Source organism: Rhineura floridana, chromosome 18 (assembly GCF_030035675.1).
Source record: "Rhineura floridana isolate rRhiFlo1 chromosome 18, rRhiFlo1.hap2, whole genome shotgun sequence".
Taxonomy (NCBI): Eukaryota; Metazoa; Chordata; class Lepidosauria; order Squamata; family Rhineuridae; genus Rhineura; species Rhineura floridana.
This window is the reverse complement of record NC_084497.1, coordinates 17,972,368-17,993,405: the sequence shown is the minus strand read 5'-3', so window position 1 is coordinate 17,993,405 and position 21,038 is coordinate 17,972,368. Positions and strand designations below refer to the sequence as shown.

Genomic DNA, 21,038 nt, shown 5'->3' with positions numbered 1-21,038 from the left:
TCAGTAGAGTAGTGGCAATTTGAGAAGTGCAGGGTCCCTCCTCCATAGTCACAGCCACACCCTCTCACTCTCTACAACTTGGCTTTTTGAAGTAGGAATGAACAGGAATTCCGTTCACTCTGATTGTCTCCAGTCAGCAGGAAATGACAAGGAGCAAGTTAGAAGACTCTTCTCAGTGGCTAACACACTCCCATTTCATGCTGATTGGCTCATAAGAAACTGGAGACTTAGGGACCTGGCTCCCAAAAAAGTAAGAGGTCTAGGATCCCCTGAGACCCTGGATGTACTACTTGTCAGTAAGATCTCCGACCTCCAGATTTTCCTCTTCTTGCCCCACCAAGAAAACCAGGTCCAAGGTGTGGTGGGCCACATCCCTTGGGCTGATGACATGTTGGGACAGTCCCATGGCTGTCATGGAGGCCATGGAGTCCTGAGCTGCCCCAGGCCTGGCAGCCTCAACATGGATGTGAAAAATCCTGCAGTACTATAAGCCTGGGGATCTCCATACTATGTCCAAGGCAACTCAGGCGGGGAGGCTGTTGGGTAGCATGCCAGGCAACATACCAAATAAATCCCTAGCTGGCCCCGTTCACCAATGCCAGGCACAAACCCTCCAGATGTCTGAGGATGTTACAGATTACATAAGGAACAGCTGTTCCCAGTACCCCCCTTGATTCACCATATTGACCATGTTAGTGTTGCTTTATTAAGAACTGTTATAAAGCATGTTCGTAATTGAATATCAACATTTACACAGTATTTAGAGATGGGGAACTTGTGGCCCTCCCAGAGCTTGGAAAAGTTACTTTTTTGAACTACAACTCCCACCAGCCCAATCCAGTGGCCCTACTGGCTGGGGCTGATGGGAGTTGTAGTTCAAAAAAGTAACTTTTCCAAGCTCTGGGCCCTCCAACTCCCAACATCCTCAGCCACCATGGCCAACTGTCAGGACTGATGGGAGTAGTAGTCCAAGAACGTAAAGACTGCCACGAGTTCATTCATCCTTGAGAGAGAGAAAGGATTTGGGTTGTATCCGAGTAAGTTGAAATTAATGTACATAGGTTTGCTGTGTTCATTCATTTCAGTGGCTCTGCTCTGAGCGGGGCTAACACTGAAGGCAGCCCTTTCTTTGAGACTGTTCAAGTTATTCATATCGGAGTAATATATCCCTCCACTGAAGTGGAAGACTAGCACTGCTAATGAAAGTGGGTCATTTATCTCTACAGCCCTTTTAAGAACTGTGCTACATGCTCCATACAGTCCCGTGTGCCTGGAAATTCAAGTAGCACATAATCAATGAAGATTGCTACTCCATGGAACCCATCCTGAACATGATGCCATGTCACTGGCACACCATTGTCCTCTAGCCGCTTCTTGTACAACAGACCATCGTCCCGCAGAACATCATGCTCACAGGTCGAAATGAATGTCTCGGGGAGCTGGCAGATAATCGCATCTTCTGCCAAAAGCGGGACAAATCTTGGGTCAAAAGCCGGTTTGACAAGTTCATAAAGCTTTTGTGAAAATGAAACAGGCACTTTTGAGACATAGCCCCTGGCCTTAAATTCTTCTGGAAGGTTATCGGCACTAATCCATTTTCTGTACTTCACCCACATATCCCTAGGAACATGGGCATTCTCTAGAATCCCTTCCACATTGATAGTCTTCCCAGTGAGATATGCGAAACCAAATTGGATAGCCCGTTTCCTGAACAACATGGGAACTGAACAGTTTTGCTGATGGGAAGGCAAATTGAAGTCCACTGCTTGCAGGAAGGGGTAGACCATGATCTGTGCTCGCATTCTTGGAAGGTCCACTCTGGTCACCAGCTCTTGACAAACAACAGCAGCAAATGTTCCTCCGCTACTGTCCCCACCAATGGCAATGCGGTTGGGGTCCACTCCATATTCCTTTGCATTCTTCAAAAAGTGTATTGCAGCAGTGCAGCAGTCGAGTAATGGGACTGGGTGCAGATGCTCAGGAGCTAAACGGAATCTAAAGCAAAAGCGAGATATAGTCTGCAGTTGTCATTTCATGTTCTATAGCAGAAGGGCATTTCCTGAATGATCTATTTATTTATTTATTTATTTATTTATTTTATTTATATTGCAAGCATGGAGAACCCCTAGGACTGCATTCCTTCTGGGCAGCCTTCTGGGATCCACAGGCCAGGGGATGTGGGCCAGAGGGCCAGAAACAAAAGTGTGTGGAACAAGAAATGGAAGTGTTACCTTTGTATAAGTAAGCTGGCCATTCACCTCAATGGGTCTACCCTGAGTATAATTCACTAATAGGCAAAAAAACCTTGCGGCTTAAGAATGTACCTATAGCCCACAGATATTTCTACCAAACTCTAAAAAGCAGAGAAATTGGGCAGCTATAGTGAATGCACCAGGGGAGCAGGAGACCTGACCTCCTCTCTGAGATATTGTACTGCCCTACAAAGTTGTCAAAATGCAAACACAATTTGGGTTGGTCTTTCACAGTCCAATCCACTTGCTGTGTAGCTTGGAAGAATTTGGGCCAGTGGAATGTCAGCTCTACTGGAGCTGCAGGCATAAGCAAAAAGAGAATGCTGGCTCTCACAGATGCCCCTACCAGCATGTAAGCACTCCCCACTGACTTCCATTAGAAGTATTTTCTCAGACTGACCTTTTACACGGCATAATTTGGCCCGGATGGGGACCAGCAGGAGAGCTCCGAATGGGAGTTGGATGTTGCATAAGTCTCCCCCGGCTCCTCCTCTGACACGCTCCCAAATGCCGCTTTTTGGGGCCCTCCGCTGAACTCCACCAGCAACACTCTACCGGGCTGGTCTTCCCTGGTGGACTCCCAGCTCCACCACAGCAGAGGAGCTTCTGCCGGTGGAGCCTGACAGAGCTCAGACCATGCTGGCTCACCAAAGATCCGTCATATCCAACGCCCCTCTGCCCAGTGTAAATATTTATTTATTATTTTATTTATATCCCGCCCTTCCTCCCAGCTGGATTGCGCCCTAAGATGTGAAATGTTAACTACAAGAGGATACCAAGGGGATGAGCCCTCAAAGGGGACATAAACAGAGAGCCTAGCCATAAAGCCTCATCTGATTGGGATTCAGGAAGTAACTGTCTCTAACCATCGAACTGACAGGAAATCTCACTCCAGGGCTAGCACCCTGTGGAGTTACAGCCTCCACATGCACCTCAGGGCTCAAAGGCCAGGGTGTCTCTTCAACATATGATGGAAACTCCACAATGACGGTGCCAGACGCACCTCTGCAGAGGGGAGTTCCATCACGTTGGGCCTGCCATAGAGCATGCTCTCTCACAGGCTTAGGGATGGGGGAGACGTTAGATCTAGTTGGCATTTAAAGGCAAATCAATCACATTCACACTTTCCAAAACAATACGGAAACGGAAACACAGCCATCCTTCCAAATTCGCACGTACCTGAAATTTGTGATGTAGTTCTGCAACCCAACAACATTTATGAAAATGTATGATATTAGGGGGAAATGTGCCTAAACTGGAATATATTAGTGAAAATAACATAGAAAAATGCATGATATTAGGGGAACTTGTTTGCAAAACTGTGTACATTAGTCTAAGCTACATACAAACCTGTGTTCATTAGGGGAAAATGGACATTACGATGCTGATGAATTTTCTTGAGGGTTTTTTTGGGGAGAGAATTAACAAATTGCTGCTGAAATGTGGAAAACTGAATCTATGATTGATTCCCTCTAGGAAGAAGGGCAGGATATAAATGAATGAATGAATGAATGAATGAAACAGAACCTGAAAGGTAGCACCATCCTTACCCAGGCTGTGAATCCCCAACCCCCACTCCTCTGAAGGTGGTGGAATTACTAAGAGGAACCCCTCTGCTAATCTGGATTCCCAAAAGTGCCCCAGATTTGTTTGCTGGGATGGGGGAGAGGAATGAAATGAGGTATTGTGGGAAAGGTCGTGGCGGATTGGCATACAGTAGAATACAGTAGATAGATAATTTATTCAAACCAAATCAAATCAAATTTTATCATGCGGTCATAGACCCAATATACAATTGATTTTACAGGTAGTAAAAACCATGGATTATAAAATAGAGCTGGCAAAGCTCGTGGAAGTTAAAACAGAGCATTGTTAACTAAGAAAGATCTTACGTATGGTTTGGGCGGCGAAAATGATCTTAGCAGCAGATAGGGTGGTTGACTTGTCGATACCGGCCAGAAGATGTTTCAGTAAACAGTCTGTGGGCCTGCCAGGGAATTTTTTTATAATGGGGTTTAGATACCTAGAGCGTTCAGCGTTGTAGAAGGAACAAACAAAGAAAATATGGGACAGTGACTCGACGTCTGCATTCCTGCAGGGACATAAGTGGAGTTCGTGGTGTGTGCCCTGGTAGCGGCCTACTAAAAGTGAGGAGAGGAGGCAGTTGAATCGGGCCCTAGAGAAGGCTTGGGCATAGTCACATTTTCCAGATAAGGGGCGGGGTTAGGGAATGTGAAGCTTAAATCAGAATGGGTTGGGGAGCAAGTCTTAGCAGCATTTGACAATGAGCTTTGGAGGTAGACGTCTTTAATCCAGGTCTCGATGGTCCGTTTGGCTGCTTCAGACTCTAATGAGGATAGAAAGTCTACTGAGAAGCCACAGCGTGGCACAGAGTTTGTGGCACAGTAGGCTATAAAGGCACGGAAAAGCTGTTTCAGTCCTATTTTGGACAGAGACAGGAGGGCGGCATCATCAGTGTATAACAGCAGAGGACAATTTTGATCGGCCACCTTGGAGGGATGGAAGGCGGGAGAACAACAACATGTACTGAGATCATTTAAGAAGAGGTTGAAGAGTACAGGGGCTAGGATACAGCCCTGTCTGACCCCTTTGGAGGCGGAGATAGGGTTTGTTAAAGTCCCATCGGCACCACAATGAACTCAGAGGGATGTGGTTTGATGAAGGCGATAAATGAGGTAGAGGAGTCTCCTGTCCATGTTAGTTTGAGAAAGTTTGGCCCAAAGTTTATCTCTTGGAATGGCATCAAATGCAGATTTGAGGTCGACAAAAGCAACAAACAGGCCATTTCCCAAGAGGCTCATATATTTTTCTGCCGTGTGATTTAGTAGGATACAATGGTCGAGGGTGGATCTACCTTTTCTGAAACCAGCCTGTTCCCAACCCAGAACATTCTCCTCCTCAAGCCAGCAGATCAGTTTGGAATTTAGATAGCTGGCGTACAGCTTGCCCACGACCGATAAAAGGCTAATGGGTCTGTAATTTGAGGGGTCGTCTCTGGCTCCTTTCTTGAAGATTGGAATAATGATGGCCTCGAGCCAGGCCACAGGGTAAATAGGTTAGCCAATAGGGGGGCCCACCAGGCTAGGAGGGATAGCATCAGGAGTGATCGCATCGGGACCCGGAGCCTTGCTGGGTTTCAGGGCACGAATCAGAGACTTTACCTCGCTCTATGTGACAGGCAGCCAGGGTGGAAGGACTGTGCGGTCCGCGGTAGGTGGACGGGTCGAAAGATGGTTACTTGAGGCCTCAAACAGCCCAGCAAAATGCTGTTCCCAGATGTTAGCGGGAATGTTGCAGGGGATAGGATTGGAGGATGTTAAGGCAGCAGTAACAAGGGACCAAAAGATGATTTATTGTTTTTAGCCAATGACCATTACAATGCAAGTATCAATACAAAACATCTGGTAAAACATACAAGTAAAACATTTATGGGACATTAGGAATCTATCCCATGATGCATAGATAAAACCCTGAGTTTTCAAAAACTAATTAAAATGATTGTAGAAATGTTGATATTTATTTCATTTTTTCCCCATATATTAAGATTAAAATGTGCCCTTTGTTGGTAGGACTCGTGTGTTTTAGGAAGGCCATTCTTGTCTTCGTTGCAGCTAATGCAAACGGAGCTACCCTGTAGGTGTCGAATTTGTCTTTGTTTGCCAGTAGCCATCTTACCTTAAGTTCATCTGACTGGCCTTCTAATAAAGACTGAAAGGGAAAGATGAACTTCAGCCTTGGTGTGTCGTATAGAGTGCAGTGTAATATATGTTGCTCCATGCCTTCTGTTTGACCTGACCCACATATGCACAGTCGATCTTCTAGTGGTTTGTTTGAATATCTGCCAACCAGATATTCAGTGGGCATCAACTGGAATCTGAGTCGGGTAAAGGCACTTCTTATGGGAAAAAAGGTTAACTCCTGCAGATAGGAGGCCCTTTCATGATCTAGCTTAATTTTACCAAACCAGATGGCCGATTTACATTTTTTTTAGATATTCAAGGTCTTTTGGGGCATCTTTGTCGTGGACAAAGTCCCTAATCGTGCTTTCAGATATGTCCTGGGTTAACGTGGCAGGGGAGATTGAGTAGCTAAGCATCAGACGTCTGCTACGTTGTACCAGCCATCCCGATTCTGTAGCTCCAGGAAACATCTTTTGGCTAGGTGGTGTTCTGGCATCGTTGATAGCTTTTTCCAGTATATTAAGATGGATTTGTGTATGCGTGCTTTGAGAGGTGGAAGGCCTGCTTCACTCCTTAGAAGGGCGCCAGGTGTGCTATGTGCTACGGACAGGAGCAGGTGCAGAAACTTGTTTTGGATTATGTCGAGTTGGTCTCTGCATTGCACACCCCAAATTGCTGCTCTATACAAAAGTTGGGACACGATCTTGGCTGCAAAACCTTTTAACGTTGGTTCTATTAGGCGATGACCCTCAGTATGGTAAAGTTTCTTTCTAGGCCCTAATAAATGGGCAGCTGAGGATGTTAGTGCCTCTAAATGGGTACACCACAGAGCATTTTCAGAAAAGTGGATACCCAAGTATTTAAATGAGCGGCATTCTTCTAGCCTATGGCCATCCAGCATCCAGTTGTGCTGCTCATGCCTCTTAACAAAAACAACTACTTTGGTCTTTTTATAGTTAACAGATAATCCTTCGTTCTTGCAATACCTTCCAAATTTAGTGAGCAATCTTCTCAGCCCCACACAGGTTAGTGAAATGAGGGCCATGTCATCCACGTAAAGCAATACTGGAGTCTTCTGTCCTCCAACAGCAGGAGGATAAAAGGAGGGATCGAAGACTTCCTGCGTAATGTCGTTTATGTAAAGGTTGAATAAGATCGGGGCCAGGATGCAGCCTTGTTTGACACCCCTCGAGGTGGGGATTGAGTCAGAGAGATAGCCTGCCCTACCAACTCTGATCCTGATATCTGTGTTGGAATAAAGCTGCTGTATGAGAAATAGAAGACGTCTGTCAATTGCGCTGGCCTCTAATTTTCCCCATAGTCGCTGTCTGTCTATGGAATCAAAAGCTGATGATAAATCAACAAATGCGACGTATAGTTTTCTTGGTGCATTGTGTACCTTTTTTTTGGATCAGATAGTTCAGGACAAAGCACTGGTCAATTGTACTGAAGCCCTTGCGAAAGCCAGGCTGCATAGGAGATAAGACGTGTTCATCTTCTTCCCAGTGCTCTAGATTATCTAAAAGGTGTAAGATCTTGGGCAAGCTAGTCAAACTCCAGGATAAGCGGACCCAAATTAAGATGGACAACCATCGAAATACAGGAGGGCTGGAGGAACCAGACAGCGCAATTAAAAATGTTTCCGAAGGGAATATTTACAGTTTATAGTCCAGGTATCTCCATCTGCACTCCCTAGTTTTAGAAGGGTTATAGCTGTGATTGAGCACAGCGTGTGGGAGCCGTGGGAGGAAGGTGATGCAGATAAAGTTAGTAAAGCCGGTGTTCTCAAAGGCCTTTTACCACTGACTTTTTCCCGCCAGACAAACTGCAGCTTTCAAAGCAGTTTGGATTGAGTTTGAAAGTTGTAAGATGACCATAAGATTTCAAAACTATCGTACCAGCCGCAACGCTCGGAACCAGGCAGCCTCCCTCGTCGCCATCTTGCCTTGAATAGTCCCCAGTAGGAGCCCAGGGCCAGCAGAATACAGTAGTGTAGTGGTAAATGCAGAAGTGCAGGGTCTCTTCATAATAGTCCCAGCCACACCCTCACACTCTCTACAACTTGGCTTTTTGAAGTAGGAACAAACAGGAATTCTGTTCACTCTGCTTGGCTCCAGTCAGCAGGAAGTGATAAGGAGCCAGTTAGAAGACTCTTCTCAGTGGCTAACTCACTCCCCTTTCATTCTGATTGGTTCATAGGATGCTGGAGACATACAGTAGGGACATGGCTCCCAAAAAATGTGTATTGAGGTTTAAGACCCCTGAGACCCTAGACAACTACACCCCTGGTAGAATATCATTTCTGCCAACATCTCTTTGCATTATAGCCATGTATATTTTTAATGACAATATTTTTATGTATATTTGTTTTTAATTGGATTGTGGATTTAGGATTTGATCTCTAGTATTAAATGCACATTTCTTAGAGAGCTTTTTAGATCAAGTGGTTTATAAATCTTCTAAATAGTAATAAGCAAATTACAGTACTTACTCAACACTCACAACCACGGTGTCACTCTCTCGGGCAATGTAGCGGCACACCCTTTCATATGCGCCTGAAAAACATAAGTGTCACCAAAAGGAGACCATTGAAAAGACCATTTCAATTAAGCGGCATAGAATGAAAATGCCTTCCCCTCCCTCCCAGTTTAATACTTCATTGGCATACAGCAAATTTAGGAGGATCACTTCTGCAGGTTTTATGGTGAATGTGTATTAAGGCTGCAATCCAAGACACACTTACCTGGGATTAAGTCCCATTGAACTCAGTGGAGCTTACTTCTGAGTAGACATGGACTGGATTGCAGCCTTAGCCTTCTGAAAGATCTGACCGCTATGCCAGAGCACAAGTGTTGGCATTGCTGACATTGAGTTTCTAAAAACACTTTTCTACCAATTCTAGTACCACAGACATATTATACTTCTATGAACTTAGAGAGACTTGTGAAGGCATTTATGTCAATCTCCTGTTCTCTGGCCAGTCAGGTCTCTGCACCACTCAGCCAACCATAATCCAAAAGTATAGCTATGGCAAAAGATAGTAGGAGCCTCAGCTTTTCAACCCTGCCTCCTGTTGTCCTGAGACCAGTTGTAGCCTCAGTATAGGACTAGTGGGGCTGCCTGTCACCAAATTCTTCCAAGGTACACAGGAAGTGGATTGAACTGTGAAAGAATATCTCAGAGAGGAGGTCAGGACTCCTGCTCCCCTGGTACATTCACTATAGCTGCCCAATTTCCCTGCTTTTTAAAATTTGATAGAAATATCTGAAGCCTTTGACTGTGTAGATCATGAAAAACTATGGAATGCTTTAAAAGAAATGGGGGTGCCACAGCACCTGATTGTCCTGATGCGCAACCTATACGCTGCACAAGAGGCTACTGTAAGGACAGAATGTGGAGAAACCGATTGGTTCCCAATAGAAAAGGATGTGAGGCAGGGGTGTATTTTATCACCCTATTTGTTCAATCTGTACGCAGAACATATCATACGGAAAGCGGGATTGGACCAAGATGAAGGAGGTGTGAAAATTGGAGGGAGAAATATCAATAATTTAAGATATGCAGACGATACCATAATATTAGCAGAAACCAGTAATGATTTGAAATGAATGCTGATGAAAGTTAAAGAGGAAAGCACAAAAGCAGGACTACAGCTGAACGTCAAAAAGACGAAAGTAAGGACAACAGCAGATTTTTGTAACTTTAAAGTTGACAATGAGGACATTGTATTTGTCAAGGATTATCAATACCTTGGCACAATCATTAACGAAAATGGAGGCAATAGTCAAGAAATCTGAAGAAGGCTAGGACTGGGGAGGGCAGCTATGAGAGAACTAGAAAAAGTCCTCAAATGCAAAGATATATCACTGAACACCAAAGTCAGGATCATTCAGACCATGATATTCCCAATCTCTATGTATGGATGTGAAAGTTGGACAGTGAAAAAAGCAGATAAGAGAAAAATCAACTCATTTGAAATGTAGTGCTGGAGGAGAACTTTGTGCATACTATGGACTGCGAAAAAGACCAATAATTGGGTGTTAGAACAAATTAAGCCACAACTGTCACTAGAAGCTAAAATGACAAACTGAGGTTATCATACTTTGGACACCTAATGAGAAGACATGATTCCCTAGAAAAGACAATAATGCTGGGAAAAACAGAAGGGAGTAGAAAAAGAGGAAGGCCAAACAAGAGATGGATTGATTCCATAAAGGAAGCCACAGACCTGAACTTGCAAGATCTGAACAGGGTGGTTCATGACAGATGCTTTTGGAGGTCACTGATTCATAGGGTCGCCATAAGTCATAATCAACTTGAAGGCACATAACATCAACATAGGTACTTTCTTAAACTGCAAGTTTTTTTGCCTATTAGTGAATTATTCCTCATTTATCTGTGTTACATTTATATCCATTCCACGTTTCCTCCAAGGAGTTCAGGTGGCATTGATGGGTCTAATTTCCCCCAGGTTATCATCACATTATCCTGTGAGGTAGGTTAGGCTGAGAGACCAAGATCACTCAGCAAGTTTCGTGGCTGATTTTAACCCTGCTCTCCCAGGTCTTAGTCCATTTAATATGCCTCCACCTTATTCTACACTCTGGAAAAAACAAGACGTAGATGTGAATAAGTTGGGGAGGGGAATAATCTTTTCCCATAGACCTGAAAATTCATGGGGTCCCTTGTTAACCCCTGTGTGGCCCCTGTAAGACTAACCAATTTAATCTGCAGTCGTGCACGTACTTGAGTTGAGAAATCCCCATGGAATTCAATGGGACATCCAAGTAATGCCCCATTATTGTGGCATGAACCTATATTAGAAATTGTGACAGCCGTGGCCCTTTCTCAAATAAGGTAAGACATTTGGGTGCCCAGCCACTGATAATACTGCAATGTTGAAAAGTTTCTTTGAAAGGACGAGGATATGGCAACACCAGTTTTCTTGGAGCAGAGAAGCAACTGTGACAAGCAACTTCTGAACCAAAGTAAGACACTTTTCAGTTAAACTATGTGCTGTTGGCAAAATGGCAATGCTTAAATGGCCAAAAAAATTCCTGACTTGTGTTGGAGATAACTTTCTCCTACAGAAAGTGGAGGAAGCAACCAGAGGATCAGCTATCCTGGACTTGATTCGAACCAAAGAGATAACTTGGTGGATGAAGTTGCAGTTACGGGAGCTCTGGGGGAAAGTGACCACACCATACTTGAATTCTTGATTTTAACAGAAGCAAATGCTGAGAGTACCATCTGTTGATCCTGGACTTGAGGAAAGCAGATTTTAATAAATTCAGAACAATGGCAGATAAGGTTCCGTGGCAAGCAACCATAATGAGAAAAGGAGTCCAAGATGGGTGGGAATTTCTAAAAAAGGAAACTCTAAAAGCGCAATGGCAAGCAATTCCAACAAGGAAAAAAGGGGGGAAACAGCAGAAGAACCCAATGTGGCTTCACAAGAAGCTTAGAGATGACCTGAAAACAAAAAAGGACACATACAGGAAGTGGAAAGAAGGCCAGGCCACAAAGGAAGAGTACAGGCAGGTATCACGGAATTGCAGGGATGGCGTCAGGAAGGCTAAAGCTGAGAATGAGCTGAGGCTAGCGAGGGATGCTAAAAGCAACAAAAATGGTTTCTTCCGGTATGTCCATAGTAAAAGACAGAGAAAGGAAATGGTGGCACAGCTACTCAAAGTGCTCAATTCCTACTTTGGCTCAGTCTTCTCCCAAAAGAGGGTCTTTGATCCACCTGGGAAACATGAAGTAGAAGGGTCAGGATTGAAAGGCGTCCCTATTTTTGGATCTTGGGATTATTGTTGATCATAAGCTGAATATGAGCCAACAGTGTGATGTGGCTGCAAAAAAGGCAAATGCTATTTTAGACTGCATTAGCTGTAGTATATTTTCCAAATCATGTGAAGTATTGGTTTCTCTCTATTTGGCACTGGTTAGGCCTCATCCTGAGTATTGCGTCCAGTTCTGGACACTGCACTGTAAGAAGAATGCAGATACACTTGTTTTAAATTGTTTTTAAAAGATGTGTTTTTAAATTTGTATATTTGTTTTAATGTTTTTAGTTACTGTAAACCGCCCAGAGAGCTTCAGCTATGGGGCGGTATATAAGTACAATAAACAAATAAATAATAAATAAATAAGCAAGGGGACTGGAAACAAAACCCTATGAGGAGAGACTTTAAAAAAAACTGGGCATGTTTAGAGTTGAGAAGAGGAGACTGAGGGGAGATATGACAGCACTCTTCAAGTACATGAAAGTTTGTCACACAGAGGAGGGCCAGGATCTCTTCTTGATCATCCCAGAGTGCAGGACATGGAATAAAGGGCTCATTGCAGGAAGCCAGATTTTGACTGGACACCAGGAAAAGCTTCTTAACTTTATAGCGGTATGACAATGGAACCAATGACCTAGGGAGGTAGTGGACTCTCCGACACTGGAGGCCTTCAAGAGGCAGCTGGACAGCCCTCTGTCGGGTATGCTTTGATTTCAATTCCTGTGTTGAGCAGGGGGTTGGACTCGATGGTTTTATAGGCCCCTTCGCACTCTACAATTCTATGATTCCATTTTTTGGATTTTTCATTGGCTATGAAACTCAATATTCCTATGGAGCTGTTCTCAATTCCAAACAAACATTGCTCCCCCATTTTTTAAATTAACAGAATCCCATGCTGCATTGTGGATTGAAGGTGAGCTGAACATGATGGAAGTAGAAACCATTGTTTGTGACGTCCTGTCTAACATATCAGGAACCCTTTTGGTGAAGCACTGTCCTAAAAGCTTCTAAGCAAACTGAGTGAAGGAATGTAGGCTCCTTTCAAAGAAAGGGGCTGTAACTCAGTGGCAAATCATCTATTTTGCATGCAGAAGATCCCAGGTTCCATCCCTGCATCTCCAGGTAGGGCTGGGAGAGACCCTAGTCTGTAACCCTATAGAGCCACTGCCAGTCAGTGCAGACAGCACTAAACTAGATGGACCAGTATGAGGCAGCTTCCCATAAAACTTACGGATGCTTCCAAATAAGCCAGCTCCTCCATGGAGATAGAGCATTCCTCTCCCGTTTCTAGCAGGTGATGCCTTAGGCCAATATATTCTTACTGGAATCCCATCAAAAAGCAGATCCTTGATGATCAACTTTGAGTCCTCCCTAGGTGGTATTCCATTCATCACAAGCCTCCAGATGACATACTTATGGCAGATGCCAACTTTCTCCAGAAACAGTGCCTGTTTTAGAGCAAGACATAAGGGAACAGAGTAAGGAGCCCTACACATTCACGTCTCATCAATGCAAGACATAAGAGCTTTTCACACTGGAAGCAAAAAAGACCACTCTGCCCCCAAGCCTGTTTTAAAAAGCTTGCTGTCTTTACATGCGCCTTGAGGCACACATAAAAGGCGAGTCATGAATCAATACATCAATACTGAAAACAGACAGAAAAGGAGATCAGCAGTGAGGAAATGCTGAAACAGTTCCATGGCTGCAGTAGCTGGTTCACATCAGGAGTGGATGGTGTGGTGGGGAAACTGGGATGCACCACTCACTTGACCTCCCCATGCCGGTGGAACCAACCTGGTGCTCCTGCCATCACGTTCATACTGCGCCCACTTTGCTGCCACCACATCCCCCCCTCTCCACCTGCAGTGACTGGACCAGAGGGAGGGGAGGGGAGCGGCACAGCCCCACCATGCCATCCGCTGCTGCTTCACATCAGCTCATGACGAGGACGGCCCAGACCCGCATCGCACGATGTCACCCAAGGTTGTCTCTGCTAGTTTTGGAGAGTCCCCACAATAACGCTTACATGATCACAGTCTTCACGAGTTGATTTTTCTTCACTGACATTGAGATTCTGAACGTCTGTCATCAGGGCAATCGAACCAGCTCCCTCTCTGACAGTTTGTTAGACGGGTGTTAAAAGCCTTCCTTTATCCCATCAGGTATTTTAAAAACATTTTTCTGCTCTCTTTTTTTTGTCTCTTTGCTTTTGACTAATGCTGTGTTTTGTTCAAGTTTTGCCAAATTTATTTTCGTTATGGCTGTTTGAGGAAGTTGATCCTTGTCAGGATTTAAAACAACTTAAGTTCAGTTGTTGTTTTTCTTAAGATCCATCATTCCGACAGGCTGGTATTGATTCAAGTTCATTCAGTGTCCACTAGCCACTGCTTGTACCAATTCCATTTTCCCTCTTGCAAAAAATATTGAGATTAATATCGATATTTCAAAAGGAAATACTGATAATTGTTGATATTTTGAAAGAAAATGTTAGCAAGTTGAAAGAAAATATTGATACTATTATTGTACTTAACACTTTCAAACGTTTTAAAAAAATCTGTTTTTGAAAATAGCTGCAGAAAATTGCAACACAAAAGTCGATCCGAAAGGATAGAGAATAAGAGAATTAATGAAAAAATGGTACCAGATTTGAATTGGCTAAACTTCTAGCATATCCCTAGCTCAGAACAGACTCATTGAAATTAATGGACCTAACTTAGTTATGTCCATCAATTCCATAGGTCTAGGACTAGTTCTGGATACCATCCCTAGTTTCAAGGCAGTTCATACAGCCTTTGTTTTGATTCACATACGTCTTCACCTGCAGCTACAGTACATCTCGCTGTCCCCAAGCGTGTGTGTGGGAAGGCCTTGAGAAGCTGTTCCTACACAGGAGAGACGCCACATACTGTTATGAGGACTCAAATATTCCTGGGAAACAGCCCCTCGGTGACCTCTGCGTATATATCTTGCAATACCTGAAGGTATAGACTTCCTGACTCCTATGGAAATTTGGGATTTGTCACCCAGGAAGAATAGGCACTCCTTTCAAACAAAGGAAATGTTTATGATAATCTAAGCCTTTGGAGGAGACAGGATTGCAGCCGTTATCTGGGAATCCCTCAGGGAATGGTTTCTGGAAAAACAACACATTCCCTGACAGGATTATCCTAAATTCTTTCATTGTTCTTATTTATCACATCCACATCCTCCTGGAGACATTTACATTGGGTTTACTTTGCGGTCAGTTTAGTTAGGAAAAGGTATAAAACATGGGGAGTGAGAAGGGGAGAGGAGTTCCTCTTCTGGAGGGCTCCAACCGCTGCTTTTCTTACCAACGCACGCTAGCATCTTTGGGACAATTTCAGAGCTATGGATTTGGGTGAGAACTTTCAAATCTGGCACTGGTTACAAAGGGCGGAGCTTTTGCTCATTGGGCTAGATACAAAAGTCTCTCTCTCTCAGCCTTAGTCTTGCAGCAACTCTCCAGGAAAGGTATATTTTATTTATTTATTTATTTATTACATTTTTATACCGCCCCATAGCCGAAGCTCTCTGGGCGGTTCACAACATCAAAATATCAACATACAATTTAAAACCACACATTGATTAATTTAAAACATAACTCATTAAATTTCCAAATAAACCTATACTAAACTAAAATACTGAAATACTAAAAATACTAAAATGCTAAATGCTACAATACTGAAATGCTAAAATGCTAGAATGCCTAGGAGAAGAGGTAGGTCTTAACCTGGCGCCGAAAAGACAACAATGTTGGCGCCAGGCGTACCTCATCAGGGAGATTGTTCCATAATTCGGGGGCCACCACTGAGAAGGCCCTTTTTCTTGTTACCATCCTCCGGGCTTCCCTCTGCGTAGGCACCCGGAGAAGGGCCTTCGATGTTGAGCGCAGTGTACGGATAGGTTTATATCGGGAGAGGCGTTCCATCAACTATCGTGGTCCCAAGCCGTGTAAGGCTTTATAGGTTAAAACCAGCACCTTGAATCGAGCCCGGAAACATATAGGCAGCCAATGCAAGCGGGCCAGAACCGGTGTTATATGTTCGGACCGCCTGGTCCATGTTAACAATCTGGCCGCTGCATTTTGCACAAGCTGCAGTTTCCGAACCGTCTTCAAAGGCAGCCCCACATAGAGCGCATTGCAGCAATCTAGTCTAGAGGTTACCAGAGCGTGGACAACTGAAGCAAGGTCATCCCTGTCCAGATAGGGGCGTAGCTGGGCCACCAACCGAAGTTGGTAGAAAGCACTCCGTGCCATCGAGGCTACTTGAGCCTCAAGTGACAGGGATGGTTCTAAAAGTACTCCCAAGCTACGATCCTGTTCCTTCAGGGGGAGTGCAACCCCATCCAGGACAGGTTGAGCATCCACCATCTGGTCAGAAGAACCACCCACTAACAGCATCTCAGTCTTGTCTGGATTGAGCCTCAGTTTGTTAGCTCTCATCCAGTCCATTGTCGCAGCCAGACATCGGTTCAGCACATTGACAGCCTCACCTGAAAAAGATGAAAAGGAGAAGTAGAGCTGCATGTCATCAGCATACTGGTGGCAACGCACTCCAAAACTCCTGATGACCGCACCCAGCGGCTTCATGTAGATGTTAAAGAGCATGGGGGACAGAACTGACCCCTGCGGAACTCCATACTGGAGGGTCCAGGGTATCGAGCAATGCTCCCCAAGCACTACCTTCTGGAGACGACCCGCCAAGTAGGAGGAAAACCACTGCCACGCAGTACCTCCAACTCCCAGCTCAGCGAGCCTCCCCAGGAGGATACCATGGTCGATGGTATCAAAAGCCGCCGAGAGACCAAGGAGAATCAACAGAGTTACACTCCCCCTGTCTCTCTCCCAACAAAGGTCATCGTACAGGGCAACCAAGGCTGTCTCCGTGCCAAAACCAGGCCTGAAACCCAATTGAAATGGATCCAGATAATCAGTTTCATCCAAGAGTGTCTGGAGCTGGTCCGCAACCACTCATTCTAGGACGTTGCCCAGAAATGGAACATTTGCTACCGGCCTATAGTTATTAACAATTTCTGGGTCCAGGGAAGATTTCTTCAGAAGCGGTCTCACTACCGCCTCTTTCAGGCAGTTAGGGACCACTCCCTCTCGCAATGAGGCGTTAATCACTTCCCTGGCCCAGCCGGCAGTTCCATCCCTGCTAGCTTTTATTAGCCAAGAGGGGCAAGGATCCAACACAGAAGTGGTTGCACGCACCTGTCCAAGCACCTTGTCAACGTCCTCGAGCTGCACCAACTGAAACTCATCCAAAAAATCAGAACAAGGCTGTGTTCTGGAGACCTCATATGATTCAACTGCTGTAACATTGGAGTCCAAGTCCTGGCGGATGCAAAAGATTTTATCTTGGAATATGCAACTTCTGAGCCTTTCTCTTTCCTTTTTTTCTCCCTGTGTGGGTGAGCTTAATGTGAAGGTGTTCATAGGGTTAGTCTCTTTGCTTTAGTCTATCCAGTGTTGCTGAATGAATGAGTCATAGTTAGAAAGCTGCTCATTGTTAACTGCAATTGTAAACTGCAATATTTTCCCTTTTTTCTTCTCTTAATAAAACCACTCTTTATTTTACTTTCAGTGTGTGTGTCATTGGGTTAAGGGTAAAATAATACATGCTCTGGGGGGTGACGTGCGGGCAACTCCAGCAAAAGATCCTGCTGCTGTCTTTTGGGGAACTTGGATTTCTAGTGAGCTATGCTCAAGGTCCCTTCGTAACACATACCCACAGGGGTGTGTGGGGAAAGGAGGGAGTGCTGCTATTCATCCCTATGCCAGAATACAGGTACAATTTTCATCGGGCGGAAACAACAACAACTGACACGTGCCTAAAGGAGTGGACTGCATTGCATGCCGGGATGCTTGTCACATGAGCAAATCTCCCACAATCTTCTAGGTTCCCAGGCTTGCAAATGGATTCTTTCTGGTATTATTTATCATGAATATTCATGCTAAACTTCCACTCTATTCCACTAGATTTCTGGGACCAGCTTTTACTCGTGTGAAAGGTCAAATATCATACGCAAGTGACCAGTTCAGAAAATGTTGGAATAATAGAATAAAGGGCAGTGTGAAAGTAGCCATGATCTGGGACCATCCCCCAAAGCATGAGTGGAGCATTTATCACAGTGCCACCAGCTCCCAACTCATGGAGACAGACTAGGAGGGTGGTACGGTAGGAGGATAGTATGGTCAATGGTATCAAAAGCCACTGAGAGATCCAACAGCAGCAGATTGTTCAGTGGGATCCTTTTTTTTAACTTAGGGTGCAATTCTAAGGAGTGTGTATGTGAAAAAACAAAGATAGTTCAACTAGCCTGTCCTACACCCTGCCAGCCTCCAAGTTTTGGGGGGCATGCCCTCCCCAACAATTTCCCTCACATTGGGAAGAATTCGGAATTGGAAGGAACATGTTTTGTAGGCTTTTTGCAGTGGAACAAGCCAGTCTGATGCGTCCCTGCTTGTATGGACGTGATGTATGCAAAACGTTATCGGTGAATGAACTGAGAATACTGATGGGGAGAAATTCAGTTTAGTTTTCATTTCAAGGCAAATCGATCAAAGGCCAAAGGCATACTTTCTTAAACAAAACGGAAACTGAAACATGGCCGTCTTTTGAAATGTGCACTACTCCAACGTTTGTGAGTTCTCCAAGATCTCTAGCCAAGTAATGTGCACAGAAATGCCTACACTAGTGTAAAATGGCCATAGAATGCATACATTAGGGGAAATAATGCATGATATGATATAACACTGAATGCATTATACTATGGAAAACGGCTTTGCAAAAATGAGAATATTCACTAATAGGCAAAAAACCTTGCAGTTTAAGAATGTACCTAAAGCCCACAGATATTTCTATCAAACTTTAAAAAGCAGGGATATTGGGCAGCTATCATGAATGCACCAGGGGAGCAGGAGACCTGACCTTCTCTCTGAGCTATTGTTAAGGTGTTGGACTATGACCTGGAAGACCAGGGTTCGAATCCCCACACAGCCTTGAAGCTCACTGGGTGACCTTGGGCCAGTCACTGCCTCTCAGCCTCAGAGGAAGGCAATGGTAAACCCCCTCTGAATACCATTAACAATGAAAACCCTGTTGATAGGGTCGCCATAAGCTGAAATTGACTCGAAGGCAGTCCAAATAATGATAAAATACAAATTTGTAAAAATGCAATCACAATTTGGGTTGGTCTTACACAGTCCAATCCACTTCCTGTGTAGCTTGGAGGAATTTGATAACATGTGCCTCTGAGCATATGGTGAGTGGTGGCAACATCTGCCATCTCCAAAGACAGAGAATTACATTTTTGTAGGTTTGTTGGAGTTCTTACTTTGCTTCTTTCCTGTGTTACTTCTGTTTCTAGAGAGAATCTAACCTGGAACATAATATTTCTCTCATTATTCATCCTAGAAACCTGAAAGACCGTCTTACCCCCTATATACCCAGTCGATCACTGAGCTCTGCAGGTGTGGGCCTCCTGCAGATACCATCTTATCAGGAGGTCCGTTCTGTACAACAAAAAAGGAAATGGACCTTTAAGTATGGTGACACGTACCCTGTGGAATTCCCTCCCCTTAAATATTAGGCAGGCGCCATCTCTGTTATCTTTTCGGCGCCTGTTGAAGACTTTCCTCTTTCAACAAAATTTTTAAGTCGAGACCTAAGCATCTCTGTTGGAATTGCTTCTTAATATGTTGTTTTTTTTAAAAAAAAAACACCTTTTTTAAAAAACAATATTTTAACCCTTTTTATTAAATATGCCTTTAAAGCTTTTTCAAAAAATATTTGTAAAGTTGTTTTGTTTTAATCTTTTAAGGTCTGTTTTTATGATGTTTTAAAGTGTTTTTAGTGCTTTTGTTTACCACCCTGGGCTCTTGCTGGATATCTATCTATCTATCTATCTATCTATCTATCTATCTATCTATCTATCTATCTATCTATCTATCTATCTATCTATCTATCTATCTATCTATCTATCTATCTATCTATCTATCTATCTATCTATCTATCTATCATCTATCTATCTAAAAAGAAGCATTGTACCTGGCATTGCTCAGGAATTCTAAAGAACAAAAACGTCAGAGTACTTTTGAGAGGTTCAGTCCATCACCTTGATTCAAAAATAGCATCCATTTATATCCAAACATAGACAAAAACCAGCTCCTTGATTTCAGGAACCAACATGCAAAATTGGATTATGATAAGAGGTGTGCAAATGCAAAGCAAACAAACAACTTTACAAAATGTATAATCGATGGCTTCCATGCAATGCTCTTACTGCACAGTGTAGGCCCATCGAAGTTAATGAACATGACTAGGTAAGATCCACTCATTTCAATGGGTCAACTATGAGTAGGATTTAGCTGAATACGACCCACAGCTATCATATATCTATTTCAAGTCAAAAAAGAAGAACAAAATATATGTACAATCCAAGCAATCCACAAGAAACTAATTGGTCCCATGGCTCCAGCTTGTATGTGGGTGCAACTACTAGGGATGCTTCCTTTTTCTCTGATGCATGTTTGAACAGGCTCTCCATGCAGTCTATATGTCATGCAAATTAATCATTGAGAGAGGGGATTGATCATAAAAGAAACAGGGACACTCACCAGCCCAAACATAAGATTCCCAAAAAGAGACATAACATGTAGTTTTGCACCCTGTCTGATTCCTGGAGGTATGTGGGTCCTGGTGACATGGTAATAAAGTGTCCAAGCCAGTGCCAAGAATGGGATGAAAATGCTCAGATACAGGAGCAGGTTCAACAGAGCTTCGCCGAGTGCCATTCTCTGAGCTAAGAAGGGCAGCATCCTCTTCTGACACCAGTGGCTTCTGATATTCTACTTCAGTGGCGTCTCCCTAATAAACTCTAAGTCTGTTGTAAGAGCAAACATATTGACTAAGAATCAGATTAGGAGCAAGAGGTTAGGCACTGCCAGATGTTCTTGACTCATGAATGAAATTTTGCCAAGAGATGCCAGTTCTTAGAAGCTTATGCCTCATTCATGAGTTTTGGCGTCCAGATGACTGAGATATATACACTGACTTCTGCCACCACTTTTTTCTCTTTCCTTTCATTTTTAACTCTCAAGTGTATTGAACAACTCCATACATAGGTGGGAAGGTGAGGAAGAGGACTGAGTTCACCCTACGTGGGAGGGGATTGCACATAAATGTGATCTGACTTTTGCATTTCATTTTGCATTTCAGTACCTCCCACTCCACCCATCTCCTCCATCTTTGCGGCTGATTAAGAAGGACTGA

At 43.9% G+C, this 21,038-nt stretch overlaps 1 protein-coding gene across 1 annotated transcript; it reads right to left on the bottom strand.

The window, feature by feature from the left end:
• Window positions 1-683: 683 nt before the first annotated feature.
• On the bottom strand, window positions 684-20,596 carry LOC133372716 (arylacetamide deacetylase-like 4). The gene is made up of 4 exons (XM_061601712.1): window positions 20,384-20,596; window positions 12,971-13,187; window positions 8,445-8,508; window positions 684-1,995 (listed from the first exon to the last, which is right to left on the bottom strand). Exons 1-4 carry the CDS (start codon window positions 20,582-20,584, stop codon window positions 1,221-1,223), a joined length of 1,257 nt encoding a protein of 418 aa, XP_061457696.1. The 5' UTR covers window positions 20,585-20,596; the 3' UTR covers window positions 684-1,220.
• Between the last annotated feature and the right edge of the window lie 442 nt (window positions 20,597-21,038).